At 57.3% G+C, this 17,662-nt stretch overlaps 1 protein-coding gene across 1 annotated transcript; it reads left to right on the top strand.

Annotated features, from left to right (window-relative positions):
- Positions 1 to 9,546: 9,546 nt before the first annotated feature.
- LOC104373952 (ectonucleoside triphosphate diphosphohydrolase 8) lies at positions 9,547 to 16,792 on the top strand. The gene is made up of 9 exons (XM_009979949.2): positions 9,547 to 9,675; positions 10,602 to 10,719; positions 11,262 to 11,412; positions 12,496 to 12,655; positions 13,431 to 13,664; positions 14,694 to 14,966; positions 15,433 to 15,543; positions 16,228 to 16,365; positions 16,610 to 16,792. The coding sequence occupies exons 1-9, from the start codon at positions 9,550 to 9,552 to the stop codon at positions 16,790 to 16,792; spliced, it is 1,494 nt and encodes a 497-aa protein (XP_009978251.1). The 5' UTR covers positions 9,547 to 9,549.
- Positions 16,793 to 17,662: the final 870 nt, after the last annotated feature.

Genomic DNA, 17,662 nt, shown 5'->3' with positions numbered 1-17,662 from the left:
TGGTTGATTTTTAAAATTCTTTTTCCCTAGAAAGCATTTGTACTGCTTAAGACTCCTGCCTGGAGAATGGGAATGACCTGGAGGTTATTCCAGGAGGTTATTCCTGGAGGTTGCAGTAGATATCCTCGGACACGCCAGGCCGCTGCCGGCCAGAAGCGCGGCTCCGAGCGATGCGCTGGCGTCTGCAGCAAAGCTCATTTGTTTCCGCCTGTCCTCTCACTTCCCTGAGCACCCCAGGCCTTCAGTGCACCGCCAGCGTTTTATGGGACCGTGCTCTGAGCCAGAGAGAACTGATGTCTGTATTTTTGAACAAAAATGTTTTTTTTTCCCTTTGTATTTCAGATCCACTCCCTAAATATCGAGGTAGGGGTGTTGGGAGGACGAGGCACGGGGACAGGAGCGTACACAGCTGATGCAGGTTGCGAAGATGGGGTTGGGTCTTACCGAACCCCAGCTTTGGTGTGAACCACTGTCCCCAGACCCCCAGAAAGTGGGAGTAGCTCAGTATTCCTCGGGGCAGCACAGATCAATGTCACGGGGAGCTCCCAGTGCCGAAGACACCTTGGCATCACTTGCGTTCGGCTCCCACCACGAGAGTGTTGAGAATGGTGGATCTGCCCCTCACCTCTCTGCAAGACGCCGAGTGTTGCTTTGGAGCCCAGGCCTGGAGGACTTGTCTGCTCCTGACACTGAGTTTTACAGGCCTTTAGTGATGATATTGGCTGACAAAACAGCTCCTGGTCCAACCTCAGCTGCTCCCTAGCCCATCCCTGTCTTTGCCCCATCTACCCAGCTCCTCCTGGTACCACCTTGTCTCCTCTGCTGCTCTCGGGATCTGTTTCGTGCAGATAGGATCTTGAGATGGAGAACTGCTGCATAACCAGCTGACCAGTTCAGAGTCGCTTAGCAGAGGCCTGAGGAGCACCAGGAAAATGCTCGTGGGGCAGATCTCACCTGTGGGATGCTCTGATGACAATGAAACCAGCAGCGGCTCCTTTTCTCCCTAGCAAGCGGATGGGCACTGCCAGGAAGTTTCCCGTGGGTGACAATGGTTGTCCCTTCACATTGCTGGCTCGTCCTGGCTGTCACGGAATGGTGGTGGGAGAACCAGCGGCCTGGTCCGGCAGGATCCATAAGCTGACACAGATTTAGCCTGGACCAGACCATACTGGGGCTTAGTCCCTGATGCGTGGTGTGACCTCCTCACCACCAGCCTCTGTTCAGGTGGCACCTGGCTCCAGCCCTGGCTCACAATGTCCCCAGTGACTCCATATGACCCATCCGGGGCTGGCGCCAGGGTCCAGTGCTGGAAGTACAGCATAGGAGCACCTATTTTGCTCAGTGCTCACTCTTAGGTGGTGCTGGTCCCTGAGCACTGGAACCTGCCTCACAGGAGCTCCTCTGCTCCTGCTCCACCTTGTGATGTGGTTTTCCAGGGCTCAGTGTCACTGAGGCGCAGCGTAATGTCCGCAGATGCTCCTCTGGCCTGTCCACTTGGAGCCAGTCGTTCGCTCACACAAAACCAAGGACACATCATCTGGGAGGAGCGTGGCTGACTGCTCCTTGTCCACTTGCAGCTCACACCAGCGTGAGTTCATCCCCGCTCCCAGTGTTCCCAATGCCACGGTTGTGCCCACAACGCGCCCGGTCGCTCCGAGTGCACGGGCATCACCTGCAGCTGCAGATACAGAGTCACTCGTGGGGGTCTGGGGAGGGTGAGGGCTGGGTAAGGGGCAAGGGGAGTGAGGCTGGGGTGGCATGGGGGCACAGCCAGTGCCTGCTGACGGGGCTGAGGAACTGGAGCCGCAGAGGGTGGGGGGACGCGGTCAGCGAAGGCGGAGAGGAGCCGGAGGAGCAGGAAAGCCTCTGAGTCAGGAGGAGGCACTCAGCAAGTTGCCCTGGGGACTGATGGGTGTCTTTGGACTCTCGGCAGCTCCCCAACCACCCGGCTAATTAAACCAAAGAAGGGGCAAACAAACAAACAAAAAAAAAGATCAAACAAATGAGCGCGTCCTTCAGCCTCGCTGCAACGCTTTGCAGAGGAACGGGGCCGGTTCCCGGTGCTGAGCCCCGGCCGTGTCACCGGGGCGTGGTGCTTGACGCGGGGGGACGATGCCACGTCCACCCCCGTGCCACCGAGCTCACCTACGAGCCGCTTTCCCAGCGTTCCGCATCCGCCTTGGGGAAGAGCCGGCAGCTGGTGCTTCCCTGTCCTGCTGCTCCGAGGTAAGGCAACCTCCCAGGGGAATTTGGGGACACAGGGGCGGCGTATGGGGGTGCTGCCCTGCTGGGGGTGCAGGGGCTGCCTGCTTGACCAGAGGCGGTGGGGGTCACCTGGCTTGGGGGTGTGCTGTGCTCAGGGCCACCACATCCTGCAATAAAACTTCCCAGGGCCTTTGCCCTGGTGCCCCAGCGGTGTGATGCTGTGGCCAGGGCGATGCGGACCGGCTGCAAAAGCTGCTCCCACCCTTTGGGAGCAGCCCCTTGGAGAAATTCTGCTGGACCCTCCGTCAGCCAACACGGCTTGAGGGACAGCCCCTGCCTGGTGCAAGCCATGGGGTGCCTGGTGCTCTCCGGCTTGGAGAGAGGCTCCTCAAGTCTTGAGCCAGCAGAGTCTCTTACACACTGGAATATACTCTGGCAAAGATAAAATCTCACCTCTGGGTTTATTTTTGTTGCTGCGGCGAGTGAGTTGGATATCGCTGCCAGCTGGGCCTTTCCCAAACCCAACCGCAGCTCCTCAGCTGAAGGCATGTGTTATGGGAACACCCTGGCCCGCTCCCAGCCCGGAGGTTTGGCCCAGCAGACGCGCTGCGGGAGCAACGCGGCTTCCCTGCGCTGGTGCTGCGAGCCCTGGTGGGTGGCCCAGCCCTGCGCCCCTCCGAACCCCTGGAGCCAGTGGGGAAGGAGCCTCCCTAGGTGCCTGGGTGCCAAACCAGCGTCCTCCTCAGAGGGACAGTACTGGCCCTGGCTGTCACCCGGCTCCGTGTGTCCCAGCTCCTGCTGGGACAGGAGCAGCTCTTGGAGAGACATCCAAAATTGGGGATGGCTATGCTGGAGGGAGATGACACTGGTGCCATCATGTCCATATGGCATCTCCCGCGCCATGGGTCCAGCATGACGTGAGCTACCACAGGGGTGTGAGAGCTCCTGAAGGAGACAGCTGGGAATGGATGGTCCCAGGGACCTCCATCTCCACCTGCATCTTGAGATGGGCAGAGCCTGGGGACCGTGTGACCTCAGCGCAGTGGTGGCTTTAGCATCCCGATGCTGTGGATGGCTCGTGTTTAGGAGCTGGGAGCTGCTTCCCAAGAAGGACCCTGGGGTTATGGTTTGAGCAGTGTCCTGCCTTGCCCAGGGCTTATGGGAACAGAAGCCACCGTACGAGGGCGAAGCTGTGAGAAGAGCAGCCATCTGTCCATGGGGGTGGCTGAGAGGGCAATGGTATGGGAGAGCAACAAAAGGACATGGCTGGGGGGTGCTGTTTGTCCAGCATGGACGAGCTGGTGCTGGGAGATGTGGAGCTGCTGGACAGGGTGGCACAGTTGGTGCCATGGCTTGGCAGCTGAGCGTTGGGACCTGGAGGTGAGCTGTGCCTCCGGAGCAGTCCTGTCATGTGGAGATAGCTGGAACTGCCCCAAAAGTAAAGCCAAGTCTTGTCAACCCAAACTGGGAGCAGCTGCTGACCACCCACAGGTCCACATGGAAGGGTCAGGAGGGCAGGGAAGGATGACAGGAGGGCAGTTGTTCCTGCCTCAAATTCTCATACTGGGACTGAAAACCTGCTGAACTGGGTAAGATGCCTCCAAATGCCTCTGGAGGCAGATGGCAGCCCCAGTCCCGTTTCAGCTGGGGGTCTGGCTTTTGCTGTTAGCATGACTGGCAGCTGTCACTCCTTTCAGGTGAGGCTTTGCGAGGTGCAGGTTGAAGTCCAGGTCTTGGCTGCTGAAGGACATGGGGACTGTGGCCAAGACACGCATGGAAGGAAACCTGGGGTGATGGAGCATCTTTCAGAGGGTTGTAGAGCCAAGAGCGAGGCACCAAGACCAGAAAGGATTGTTCTGGTTTACCATTTGGGCAAGACGTATGAACAACACGTAGGTGTCAGGATTGGGAATCACACGACCTCCTGAAGAGTGGCTGACTTCAGCAACCCCATGACACGTCTGGCGTCGGCCGTGTGGGCTTTACAGCCTTCCTTGGGGTGGAGCTGAGATGCAGCAGCCGTTGGGAAGCTGCTGGCTGCAGGCAGGTCTCCAGGGGCCAAGGCTGCCCATACCTTGGTTTTTCTTGTGTCTTTGATAACTTCCACGTGCTATAAGGATTCACTACCTCCTGAGCTCTCACCCAGGCATGTCTTTCAGGAAATGGCCTGAAATTCCTGCAGGTGGAAGTTAGATTTTTATCGCCGGATTGTCTGAAACACGTTTCAAACCACTGCTGCCCGTGAGCCTCCTCTGCGCTGGCTCTGACCTTGGATCACTCCAGAGACTTACGAAGTCCTTTGTGGTGCAAGACCCCTAACCCCCTCTGCGGCCGCGGTCCGAAAGCACAGATCTGTTTTGAGTCCCCTCTCGCAGAAAGGTGTGATGGGAAGTGGGGAGCAGGTGCTGAAAGCCCCGTGGGGAGCAGCTGGGACGGCGGGGGCACGAGGAGGAGGAAAGGCTGAAGGAAGGGAGGCTGCAGCAACGGTGACCTCCCCGGAGCAGCTTCTCAGAAGCTTTGTTGAGACTTTGAGGAGGGAGAGGTGTTGCAGAGGGCCACAGCTCAGTGACACGAGATGACGTAGCAGGGGGCGAGGGACTATGGGGTGTCTCGCTGTTCACCACTCACCCACCACCGTGGCAGAGGGAGCTGGCTGCATCACAGTGCTAGCTGCCCTCATCCAAACTGGTTTGGCATCTCCAGGGAGATCTGCCATAGCCAAAGGGTTTCCTGGTCTCCTGCAGATAACCTCCAGCATTTGCTGAGGGACACCTCCATCACATCCCTTTCACTTTCTGCCTTATTTCCTTATGGCCCTGTTGATTGCTTTGGAGGCAATCAAGCATCTCCAGAGCTGCTCACCTCAGTCTTCCTCCCATGCTGTCCCCAAACACTCACTGTGACACTAGTGAAAGGGAAAATCCTGCCCTGAGGATACTTCATCCTCATTTCCTTGTGCTCCCTGATCTCAGGAAGAAAAAACCTTCAGGGTGCCCAGGGCCAGAGGAGAGCCCGTGCCTGGGGCTCTTGTGAGCCAGATCCGAGACACCCTGACCTCGCCTTCCACCTTGGTGCTCTCACAACCAGCAACACAGTTGGTGAGCAGTAACTAACAGCCTCAACCTCCTGGAGCATCGCTCCGCCACGTCCCTCCATCCCAGCACAGACAGAGCCCATCACCGCAGCATTGGGCAGCACATCCCCCTCGCAGCAGGGAGCTGGTGCCCATTCCGCAGGCACCCTGCCTCGCGGGGCTCAGCTGGCTCCGCTGTCAATACCAAAATAGTGACATTTTTATTGATATCATTAATCTCGTGGATCTCAGGAGGATGCAGGTGTCGTGGTTCATCCTACCCAAACACCATGGGAGGTGGAGCTGCCCCAAGGCCAACACCAATGGCTGTGTTGTGCACAGGGAAGGGGAACGGACCAGGGTGTCTGTGGACAGCTCCAGGCACGTGTCCCTGACCCAGAGCACCCACAGCTGAGAGGTGGCCCCAAGACAGTCGAAGTTGGGGCAACTGGGTCATGTTTAATAATGACACACTCTGAGAAAGCCAGTAGGGAGGAGGAAAGGTCTGGTGTGCTATTTGCCAGCTGGGAACAGCAGGTGTGGGCATCCCAAAGGCAGCTTTAAATGGCCTCAATTCCACCAGTCTTGCTGGAATTAGACTGGAAGGGAGGGCTGGAGCTGGTCCTTGCTGGGACAAGTCATAGCAAGACCTGGGGAAAAGGAACAGGAGTCAGGAGCACGCGGTGCAGCTCACCTGGAGTCATGGGACCTTCACAGAGCCACTGCCTGCATCTCCCACGGCCAGAGCTGGGGTGACCTCGTGGTGCAGAAATTAGTGGGGAAATGACAGACTCTCTTTTGACCCTGACTCAGGGTGTTTTCCTTTCGGAAGACGCAGGGAAGATGTTAGCCATGGAGATGATCTCATTTCACAAACACCAGTCATCTCGGTGACTGGCAGGTGACTGAGCTCGAACCCTGCAGAGTGCCCACGCCAGCCTGGCAACTTCTTCTGGGTCTCCAAGAGTCATTTCAAGGGCCACAGACAAAGAAATATGTATCGGAAGCAGATCGAACAGGCATGCATGTGTGCTCGAGCCGGACTTCTCCATGGCAGATTTGTCCACCTGCAGTCGGAAGAATGAGGCGTTTTGGTCCGTTTTTCAGCTATGAGCAGATGGCACGTTTAGCTCTCAGCAGAGCACAGCCCTGAAGGCAAACAGGGCTGTGCCCCGTCAGCACCCAGGACCCGTGCTGACGGACACATCTGCCCACGTTAAAATGAACCAGTGCACCACAAAAGCTGCTTTCTCGTGAGCAAAGCTCTGCAGATGCGGTTGCCCATGCTCTGCTCAGTGGTGTCCATGGGCGCTCTCACCAGCTCAGCCCCAATCTCCACTCCTTTGGGCTGTGCCCATCTTGGGAGCAGGGCTGAGTCTGGTCCTGCCATCCTTGCTAGGACAAGGTCCATGGAAGATGGGTGGCTGAGGACTCCTGCAGCTCCAGAGCGCTGGGGCTGCTCCAAGGAGTGAACACAGCTCCTCGAGGGACCGGATCCCTGAGGTGGTGCCACAGATGATGGGTGGGATCATGGGGCTGTGTGTCCCTGTGATGGCACACGTCCCCACCTCCCTGAGTGCATTGTCCCACTCACCACGTTCATGAGGGGTCCATGGCTCTCGGAAGCTGCGGTGGTGGACCTGGAAGCATTGCAAAGCTTGCATTTGGTGTGTGGCCCCAGCTGCACCCCAGTTCCCTACTGGGATGAGCTCCAGGCTGGATGCAGACCTGGGGCACTCCCATCCATTCCTTCTTTCGGCAGCCCAGGAGACCCTACCATGCACCAGGGCCAGTCGCTGCTGTGTCAGCTCAGTCCCAGCAAGGTCTGTCCATCACCGCCCGTGTGCTCACGGGGACCAGGGCCGTTCCAGCTGGGCTTGCCGCAGGGTGATGGAGGCAGGTTTGCCAACGGGCTGAGCCTGGCAAAGAGACCCAGATTCCTGGGAACGGAGACAGGAACAGCAGCTCAGACAGTGCCACTGCCCGGGATGAGCGGATGGAGTCACCGCAAGCCGAGGGAAATCACAGCTCCCTCCCAGCAGGGAAATCATTACCTGTCGTCCGGCAGGAGAGGCAATTAAGATATTAACAATCACACAACCTCTGGAACTATTTCTTTACTACAGAAAGATCAGGAAAAGTAAACTGAAGAGTTGCTCAGCCTGGGTTTGGGGGCAGGAGCCAGAGGGTTTGGTCAGCTCTGGATGCACACAGCCACCGCACAGTGCCACATCTCCAGGAGGGACCAGGACCAGTCAGTGCCTCTCTGTCCTGCGTGGGGACGGGTCCCCCTCACTCAGGACAACCCTGGCCCAGGCCCTGTGCAGTCAGCGGGGGATCTCCAGACCTGGGAAGGTAGGAGACGCTCATTCACCCCCTTCCAGTGAAGCCATGTGAGTCCAAAGGTTATGTGTTGTGTGGAGGTGGGAGTGCAGGAGTGGTGGCACCCTCTGATTCCCATGCCTCTACCCCACCAGCACACGAGCCTGGGCAAAGGAGATTGCCATGGGAAGAGGGACAGGCGTTGAGGTCTGAGCCCCAGCTGGCCAGCAGCCGAGTACGGCACAGGCACCCAGCTGGGTACAAGCTGCAGATAGATGTGACCTGAGACAGAGAGCCCCCAGACTGCTGCACCCCCGGTTTCACAGGGTGGTCCTTTCAGTGGGCACAGCAGGACTTCTGAAACCACCGTCCCTCCAGCTGCAGGATAAGGAGCTCTGGGACGGTCACATGCAATGAGGGCTCCCAGCACACATTTCCCCTCTGGCATTGCTGTGTTTGGCTCAGCTGAGATAAAGCAGCTGGGAACTGAAGCTTTCCCTCGAGATCGCCCTTGTGATCGCCCTGGCAGCCTCTTATCAGGGAGGAGAATCAGCAGGAAGCAGCTTCGCCATAGGGAGCAGGTCCCCATGTCCACCGGGGCAGGGGTGCTGGGGCTCTGCGGCCGGCTGTCAGACCCTGCCTGTGCCGTTGAGCCTCGAACGTGTGCCCGGAGTGATGGAAGGCCACTGGCGGAGCTGGGGGCTGCGGGGGCCTGAGCCCTCCCCACTGCCCCGGCTCTCCTTGGGGTCCCCATGTCTGCAGGGACCCTCAGCCCAGGAGCAGCTCGAGGCTGGGTCACACACGGGGAAGGGGTGGCTGCAGTCCCAGCTGGGCCATGAAGACATCCCAGCCCTCCTGGCTTCTCGTGTCTCCCCTGGCAAAGCTCAGCGAGCGTTGCTGAGACCCTCGGCAGGGCAGTCCTCCTCCTCTGATGGCATTTCCTTCTCACTGTAATAAAACTTATTATGAAGGCACTACCGCTCTGTGTGTGATTTCAGGGCACTGGATGCTGGAAGCATCACTCTCAGCTCGTAGAGACCTTGTAGAGACTCATAATGGAAATGTTAAGACTGGTGAGAGCAAAGAGAGAAGAGAAACATGTGAGTGTGTGTGTAAAAGCACAAAAAAGAGGGAGACAAGGGTTAAAAGGAGAGGTGTATACTAATTGCTGCCGGGCTCCTATGTGTGATTTCATTCAAATGAGGAGGAGGAGCTAATTGGCTGAAGATAAAGTGTGGGGAAGATGCCCAAGTGAGCCATAAATAAACCTGTAAGACCAACAAGGGAGCAGATATTCAAGAGTTTTGCCTCAGCCTGATGAGGTATGAGATAAAATAACGATTTTCAAGCAGTATTCACTTCCAAAGGACGTAAGGGGCAAGTCCAGGCTGGGTTTGCTGCCGGCAGCGGAGGAGCCCACAGCCACAGCAAGGACTCCTAAGCCAGCTCCGAGTGATCCCACCTAGGCACCATCCCACCTGGGCACCCGCGGCTGGGTGCTGCTGGGTGCAGGGATCTGGACGTGCCAGCAGGTGAGCTGACCTTGCCTACATCTTTTAAAATAAAATCACCTTCCCCTCCTACAGTATCTCACGTTGAGGTTTTTTTTTCCCTTTTCCTATGCCCTCCTCTGTTTTGTGCAGTGTTTCTTTTCACTCCTCCTGGACCTGATCCTTCCCAGTAGCAGTGAGCCGAGCAGGAGTGTGTACGGGACCTGGAGGACTGTTGTGATCCCGTCACCAGCCCTCTTTATTTTATCCTGATATCACTTTTCCCAGGGAAAGATCTGATTATCCACCAGGATTGCTGAGTTACGCAGCCTGAGATAGTGTCAGCCTGGGGACAGTTCTGGGAGCTCATCTCCTTGCGGCTCTCACTGACTGTGTTGTTCCCAGCTCACTGTGTCCATCCACCTTTCTCCTGGGTTTGGGTTTGCAGGAGCTTTCACCATGATGTCTGCTAACAAGAAGCACTTCACCACCGCCATCGTCGGGGTGCTGGTAGCACTCTCCGTCATCGCCCTTGTTCTCAGCCTGGTGAAGACTGAAGATGTCACCCTGCCACCCACGGTCAAGGTGAGCCCAAAAGAGGGTCCCTGAGCACCACTGCAGAGATCAGTCACCTTGGGCAGGTGCTCAGAGACAACGGCTCATCTTTGGGGTTAGGAGGTGGCGGGGGAGGGTCAGTAGGACCTGCCTTGTAGCTGGGTGGGTGTTTCCTTCCCATCTCAAGATGCAGGCAGAAGAAATAACAGCCTGGCCACCTCAAAGTCGGGAAGAGACGCCTCCTCTGAAACTAGTCACCATGCTACGTGTTTGATGTGTCTCAAGGAGATGACCTTGGGGCAGGAGGGTAGGGCAAAGCCCTGCCCCGCTCCCTCTGCCCTCCCAGGGCACCGCAGCGCCGGGCGATACACTTCACATGGCCTTTGCTCCTGCCAGCTCCCACCAGCCTGTCCTGACCCGCTCACACCACAGCACGGGCATCGCAGCTCCTCCCTGTCCCTCCCCTGCAGCTTGGCATCCCACCCTGGCTGCTGGAAGAGGGTTGACACAGTGTCAGGGTGAGGTGGAGGGCTTTACTGGGGAGAGGCACAGGGCTGGGTGCTCATGGACTGGGGCTGGTGTGGCCCTGCCAGTCCATGCCCAGGCTGGGTGCAGCCATGGGGGTAGCAGAGAGCACTGGGGGTGGGGGAGTTGCTGGCCCCAAGGTGGGGCCAGTGTAGGCACAAGAGGTACTTAACCAAGAAAGAAAATGAACAAGTATGAGGAAACAACCGAGAAAACGTCTGTGTGAGTTGATGTTGCTGCACCGACCTGGGGAGTTGCCGTGAGAAATGCCCGTGCTGAGGCCACAGCTGTCACCGCTCTGCCGTGGTGCGGATGGCTGTGCCTTAGAGAGGAGTTCTTCAGAGCATCCTCTGGCCCACCGCCATGGGGGACCGGGGGCAGGCTGCTGCTCCTCCTGCCAGCATGATGATGTCTTGTTTTTTTTCTTCCAGTACGGGATGGTGTTTGATGCTGGCTCATCCCACACCTCTCTGTTCGTCTACGAGTGGGATTCAGACAAGGAGAACGACACGGGTGTGGTTAGCCAGACCTTGTCCTGTGATGTCCACGGTCAGTATTCCCCTGCCGTGAGCTCGGTGCTGCCCTTAGTGTGGTGGTGGGATGACCTGGCCTCCCTCTTGTTGGCCTGTCCCCGCTGGGCAGCTCTGTTCATCTGGGTGTCACCGCCGGCACGGTGGGGAGCCCTGCCTGCAGGCATAGCAGTCCCTGACCCCCACTGGCCTCACTCCATGGTTAGAGGGCCCTCAGCACCGTGTAGTGCCCACACGCTTGGTGGGACTGAAGCACCTTGGTGATGCTCTGGATTTTCATTCCTCCACCTCGGAGTGCCCCCAGCTGCCCAAGCTGCTGTCCTGGCTTGGGAAGGTCTCACCCCTAGAGCTGGGGGCACTGCTGAAAGCCTGGGAGACGTGGGGAAGCCATAGGAGAGGAACATAAGCGTGGGTCAGTAAGGTCTCAGGGAGCCAGGGGACCCTGGCAAAGCACCAGTCGTTGCTAAGAGGTGATGGACCCCGCTGCTTCATGTCCTCTTGCTCACACATCCCTGTCCCCAGCCATTCCCGTCAGCTAGTCCCAGCCCGACTCTCTCCCAGGGCAAGGCATATCAAGCTATGCCAACGATCCTCCAAAAGCTGGCGATTCCCTCAGAGAGTGCCTGGATGAAGCCCTGAAGGTCATTCCGGCTGCAAAACAGAGGGATGCCCCAGCGTATCTTGGAGCAACGGCAGGCATGAGGCTACTGAGGTATCGCTGTGGGGCGCGGGGTGACAGAGCAGCGGCGGAGCTGTGAGTGGCCACTGCCAGGACACTGCGTCCTGCCCGGGGCCAGGCTGCCAGGAGCTCCCAGCTCTCATGTTGTCTTGAGCAAGTGACTGGGAGCGGGGAGAAGGCAGCCCGATGGGGACACACGGGTGGCTGAGCTGTCCTGAGCGATTGGCCTTGGGGCAGAGAGGCTGCTCAGAGGTGTCCATTGGCACCCTGGGTCCCCACATCCCAGGACAGTGCTACATGCCCAGTTCCAAGCAAGAAATGCTTCTCAGAGCTCTTTGTTTGCTCTTCATTATCCCTTAAACACAAGGGAGTTGAGACATCACCAGGGGACATGCCATCTGCCCAGATGGATGGGTGCTGGTGGGGGAGCGGGGCAGAGGTAGGAGGCAACGGGGTGCTGTGGGACCTGCCCTTACCTTTTACCAGCCCCTATTAGCTCTTTGAAAATGTCAACCTTCGTTTCATGGTTCTTGGTTTTATGGTTGCAGATATTGAACGCTATTTCTGTGCCCGGGCAATCAGACCCTTTCCCTGGGAAGGAGCCAGGTCACAGCCTGAAGGTTACTCGCTTCAGAGAGCGAGTACTTGCCAGCAGCCCCGAGACATCTTCCCCCCACTCAGAGGTCTGAAACCAGGCTGGCACCTTCCCAAAAGACCCACTGGAGCTCAGCAGCCCAGCCCTTGCTTTGGTGTGGTCAGGGGTGCTGTTCTAACCTTGGGTTTGCAGCACAATCCCCTCTGGTCTCCAGACCTGTGAAGATACTTGGGTAGGGGAGGGTGGTCTCGAAAACCTTTGTGTGACTGAGATGGAGCTGCACGGGAGGGAGGAGATTGCTGTTGCTCCTAGGTTTGCGACGCCAAGACTAGGCAGCTGAAATTTGCGCTGTACGAGCGGCATTGGCAAGGTCTGTAGCAGGAAACATCATTTCACACAAACTGCTGATTGAAAAAAACCCTGGAGTCTGTGGAACTGGGAAAAACCAGACTGTTTCCTTGTGTTTCCTCTGCGGCACTGATGTCGCTGGGTTTGTGTCCTGACCTTTGAGTCCTTCTTAGGGAACAGAACAGCTCAGCCGCAGACCAAGTCCTGGCCGAGGTCGCTAAAACCATGCAAGGATACCCCGTGGCTTTCAAAGGGGCTCGAATCCTTACAGGAGAGGAGGAGGGGGCTTATGGCTGGATCACCATCAACTACCTGCTGGACTCCTTCACTAAGGTGGGAGGAGGGTGAAACCCCCATCCTTCTTTGCTAATACAGTTTTTCTGGTTTTTCTTAAGCTTGCTTAGCACAGAAGGAAAGGTCTGGGATAACGGCTCTCGGAACGACCTAGGGGAAGCAGCCGGTGATCCTCTGGCTTGCCTGCAGTGGCAGAGGAGGGAGAAGTCAGGAATGGGGGTGTCCCTGTTAAGAGCTAAGGGCACACCTCCGCACCATGTGGACACAGGGGCTCTTGGGGACAGTGAGGTCGGCCGTGCAGCCCAGTTTGCTCGTGCCAGGTTTTGCCTCGCTGCCCTGGGAAGGTCCGGCTCTGTGCAGTGCTGGGAGGCCCTAGTTCTGGTTCAACGTGCCAGTCTGAAGGAAGCTTGAACCAAACGTCTTTCCTGCCACCCTGTGTCCCAGACCTGCCCAGCTCACAGCGAGCCACAGATTTCACAATCTCACAGATTTCCTCTCTTCAGGAAGGGCAGCCCCCCCAGGCCACATCCCCACCAGCACTTTGGTCTGGGAACCGGTGACTCAGTGAGCCCACACCACGTTGGCACATCTTGGCCATCAGACGGTTCAATCTCTGGTTTTTCTGGCTCTGGCCAATGCCCGGGCTGGTTGGGCAGGGAAGGCAGTGGGGTCTCACGTGGGGAAATAATTGAATTAAATACCCACTGAATTTAGTAACAAAACCCTATCGACTGCAATGGGATGAGAGTTTTGCTCAGGGTGAGTAAGACCAGCCATGTACTACTCCTCTTCCTCTCCTGTCTCCCTTTGGCAGTACTCCCCCAAAGCACACATGTGGGTTCATCCAGAGGTGGCCAACATTTTTGGGGCGCTGGATCTTGGAGGAGCATCTACTCAAATCAGCTTTATGCCTGAAGGTTCAGGGATAAAGCAGAACGGAGCCTCCAAGTTGACGCTGTATGGGTATAACTACAGCATCTACACACACAGCTACCTCTGCTACGGGCAGAACGAGATGCTGAAGCGACTGGCAAAGGAATTGATTGTGGTGAGAGGGGAACCGGGGGGTAATTGGACTCTGCTCTCATGATACCAACCAGAAACTTGTTAATGCATTAATTAAGAACAGGCAATGCTCTTCTGGAAAGGCATCAGCAGGGACTGAGAGCGAGTACAGGCTCCCTGGAGCATGGGCAGGCAGACGTGGAGAGGAGCATGGGAAGCGTCAGAAGAGGTGGCTCAGGAGAGATCTCGTGGCTGTAGGCAGCTGCCTCATGGGAGGGTTTAGAAAAGGCAGGACCAGGCTCTTCTTGGAGATGCCAAGTGACAGGACAAGAGGCAACGTGTGGAACATGCGCGTTTCTGGCCAGATGCAGGAGAAAACTTTTTCCCAGTAAGGCTGGTCAAATATTGGAATAGGGCCCAGAAATGCTGTGGAGTCACCATCCCTGGAGACACCCAGAACTTGACAGGACAAGGTGCTGGGCAACCTGATCTAGTTAGTTGGTCATGTTTTAAGGAAGGAATTGGCGCAGGTACCCCTATAACTCCCCACGAACCTCACTTACTCTATGAATGCACAGACCTGAGAAAAGTAAACCTGAGTTCTTTCTCAGGCCATTTTTTGGAAGGTCAGAGGGGAAGAGGGTCTTCATGGAGCTGCATCTTGTCAGGACAAGCAGCCTTGGCAAGCCAGAAGAGTTTGCTCATGATGCACAGTCAGCAAGGTGCCAGGTGGTGTCCCTGTCTGGGGCTGGAGCTGGGGTGGAGAGGGCTTTGCGTGACCCAGACCACGATCCTGGCCAGGGGAGAGACATGCTGGGTCCCCAAAATCGGTCTATCCCCATGGGAGAGGGAATGAGACACAGCAGAGCGAGAGTCAGTGTGGAGCCCAGGCTGGGACTGCCAACGGCCGACGAGACCGGGGTTAAACAGCACGAGGGGCGTTCCGTGCTGAGGCGGTGGGAGATGCCCGTGCACGCGGATTTGGGTGGGAGCGCTGGGTGAAGCCTGCTGCCCGGCGTGCCCGTTGGGAGAGGCTGAAGGAGGCTGCAGCCTGCCGTTTTGCTGTTCCCAGGAGTCGCCCTCCAGCACGCGAGTCCATCACCCTTGCTACCCAAAAGACTACAATGAAACCATCTCGCTGTCTTCCTTCCACACCAGCCCCTGCACGAACTGGACTGACACACGACTGACCCTCGGTGATGGGAAGGTGACCCTGGAGGGCAGGGGCAATGCCAGTGGCTGCCAGGCTGCCCTCAAGAAGCTGTTCAACTTCTCGGCGTGTGGCCAACGCCAGGACTGCACCTTCGACGGTGTCTACCAGCCCCCAGTCAGCGGGCAGTTCATCGTAAGGCAAAGCCCGTCCTCCCACCCCACCAGCACAGCGTGTCCCCGGGTGCTGGGGGGTCCCTGCGTGCCCCACGGCACCGTCACCTCCCCGCAGCGGAATGGGGGCAAGAAGCACCCAAATTACCAGTGTCCCAGGGCACACCAGGGACTGCTGACGTCTGGTGTTCCAGCCAACCCTCCAAATGGGACCATGTTAATAAAACAGGTGCTTAGTCAAACCCCCAATTTTCAGTTAAAAAATAAAAATAAGCTTCACCAGCAGCCTTCAGGCAAGGCCACAGGCACCTACACCCCAGCCCACCATCTCTGCTGGGACGTGGACAGTGATGCCCTGGGACTATGCAAGGGTGGGACAAACCTGGTGAAGGACAAACCCCATCTCCTGCTTCAAGGGAGGTGGGGGGCAGCTGCCTGAGGGAGTTCCCCGTTGGAACCCAACGGCATTTCTGCTTCTTGCCTTTCAGGCCTTCTCTGCCTTCTATTATAACTTCAAGTTTCTCAACCTGACCGAGGGGCAGTCATTGGCCACCATCAGGGAGACCATCCAGCATTTCTGCACAAGGAGCTGGGAAGATGTACGTTCCTCACAACGGGAGGCTGTGGGGAAGGCTCATGAGCAAAGGCATCCTGGGGTGGGGGAAAAGGGGCAGGAGCTCCCCCAGGGCAAGGCTCCCTGGTCGCCCCTATGCAGTGGGGCCATCTCTGAGCTCTGCGAGAGAGCAGGACAGCCCTGTACCACCCCTGGGGAGCCTCCTTGCTCATGCAACATTGGGAAAGGGGTAACTAGGGCAAGTGAAGGCAGCAAAATCTCACCAGCACAGGAGATGGGGATAGAGGTGGAGTGGGAGCCCTGGAGGATGGCGAGAGGGGGGCCAGCTGCTGGCACTGTTCTGGAGAGGAATCAAACGGGGATGGATGATGCCAGGAGAAGTGCTAGGACTACCACAGGACAGAGAGCAGGAGCCTCTTGCAAGAGGAAGCTGATATGGGAAAATCTGGGGCAAGAGGAGCGCCAATATGTCTCTCTGTTTCCATGTGGAGAGTAAATCCTCCTCAAAGGAGGAGGATGGATCTAAAATACCTACAGGACAGACTTGTGTGGACAGGTCTGAAACACCTGCCTGGTCCAGGAGTCTTTTTCTGAATGCTGGTGGCTGGGGAGCCATTGCCCCTCGTAGAGAAGTGATCAGGGCATTGTCCCTGCATGGAAATTGCCTGCAAATAACTCCCCTTCCTCCCCAAACATGTTCCCACCCCAGCTGTCTTCTAGCTACCCTGAAGAGAACCCTGAGCGACTGCCTAAATACTGCGCCAACGCCAACTACATCCTCACACTCCTCCTCGACGCCTACAAGTTCAACGAGACCAGCTGGAACAACATCATCTTCCAGATGAAGGTAGGCAGTAAACCCAGCCTGTGGGCAGGAGTGGAGGCAGCACTGGAGAGAAGAGCCAGCTTCCCACGTCAGGGTGCCATGAGAGCCATGGTCCAGAAAGCCCTGCCTGCCCCACATCCCAGCGTGGCACTGGATGTGGGGCCAGCTGCTGCCCCTAGATTGAGCGGTGCAGGAGTAGATGGCCCTGCATTGTCGATGTGGCTTTCTGCAGGGCTAACTTATGGTCCCCTCTGTCCTCGGGCAGGCAGGGAGCGCCAACGTCGGCTGGACGCTGGGCTACATGCTGAACCTCACCAACATGATCCCGGCGGAGGCTCCAGCACAGATGAAGGGGCACGTTCCTTCCCTGTGGGCTGCGGCCATCACCTTCATCATCCTCACCCTTGTCTTGGGGCTTGCTGCCCTGCTTCTGCTCTTGTGGGTGTAGGAGCCCAGCTGCATTTCGGAGCCTAGCAAGAGCGTGTCGGGGATGGGGGGCTGTCTGCAGTGCAGTGCCCCGTGCCTCTGCCAGCAGGACTGCCAGCCCCAGGCTGGTTCAACAATGCTGAGCACGTTAACCTCTATAGCACTGAAGAACTGAGGGCTGGCCTCCCATGGGACTACCCCTGACATGCAGATAGGCACCACGTGAGGTTTCCAGAGGAGCTCCACTCCCGTGGAGACCTGCTGGGATCAGCCTACACCCCACAGAAACCCCAGCTGTGCCCTGTGCCTCCTTACACTGCTATGCCTGTTACAGATCTGGCCTCCATCCCACCAGATGGCACGTGGAGCCATGGAGAGCCAGCCTGGCCGTGGAATTGCTCCCAGAGTGCCAGACTGGTAGTGCACGGTTGCAGACATTTGGTGACAGGGTGCTTTGTGCAATGCTGCATCTGTACACAGTCACCAACAGCCAGGCAGGTCTCTGCCGGGTCAACCAGCATGAGGGCTTGCAAGGCTCTCCTGAGGGTGTACTGTTTGGCCTTGTCTGATGGTCTTGGAGATAGAAAGCAAACTGAGCATCCAAAGCCAGAATGGTCCATGCCTCTCCAGAGTGTCCATCTCATCTTGGCCACGATCATCAGGACCACGAAGATGATGCAAGGGCTGGAGCACTGTTATGAAGACAGGCTGAGAGAGTTGGGGTTGTTCATCCTGGAGAAGAGAAGTCTCTGGGGAGATCTTCTAGCAGCCTTCCAGTACCTAAAGGGGCTACAAGAAAGCTGGAGAGGGGCTTTGGACAAGGGTGCGTAGTGACAGGACAAGGAGCAATGGATTTAAACTGAAAGAGGGAAGATTTAGATTAGATGGAAGG

The sequence above is a fragment of the Tauraco erythrolophus genome, chromosome 22 (genome assembly GCF_009769465.1).
Source record: "Tauraco erythrolophus isolate bTauEry1 chromosome 22, bTauEry1.pri, whole genome shotgun sequence".
Taxonomy (NCBI): Eukaryota; Metazoa; Chordata; class Aves; order Musophagiformes; family Musophagidae; genus Tauraco; species Tauraco erythrolophus.
Note: the sequence above shows the minus strand (reverse complement) of the source record. Positions and strands in the feature narration are given on the sequence as shown.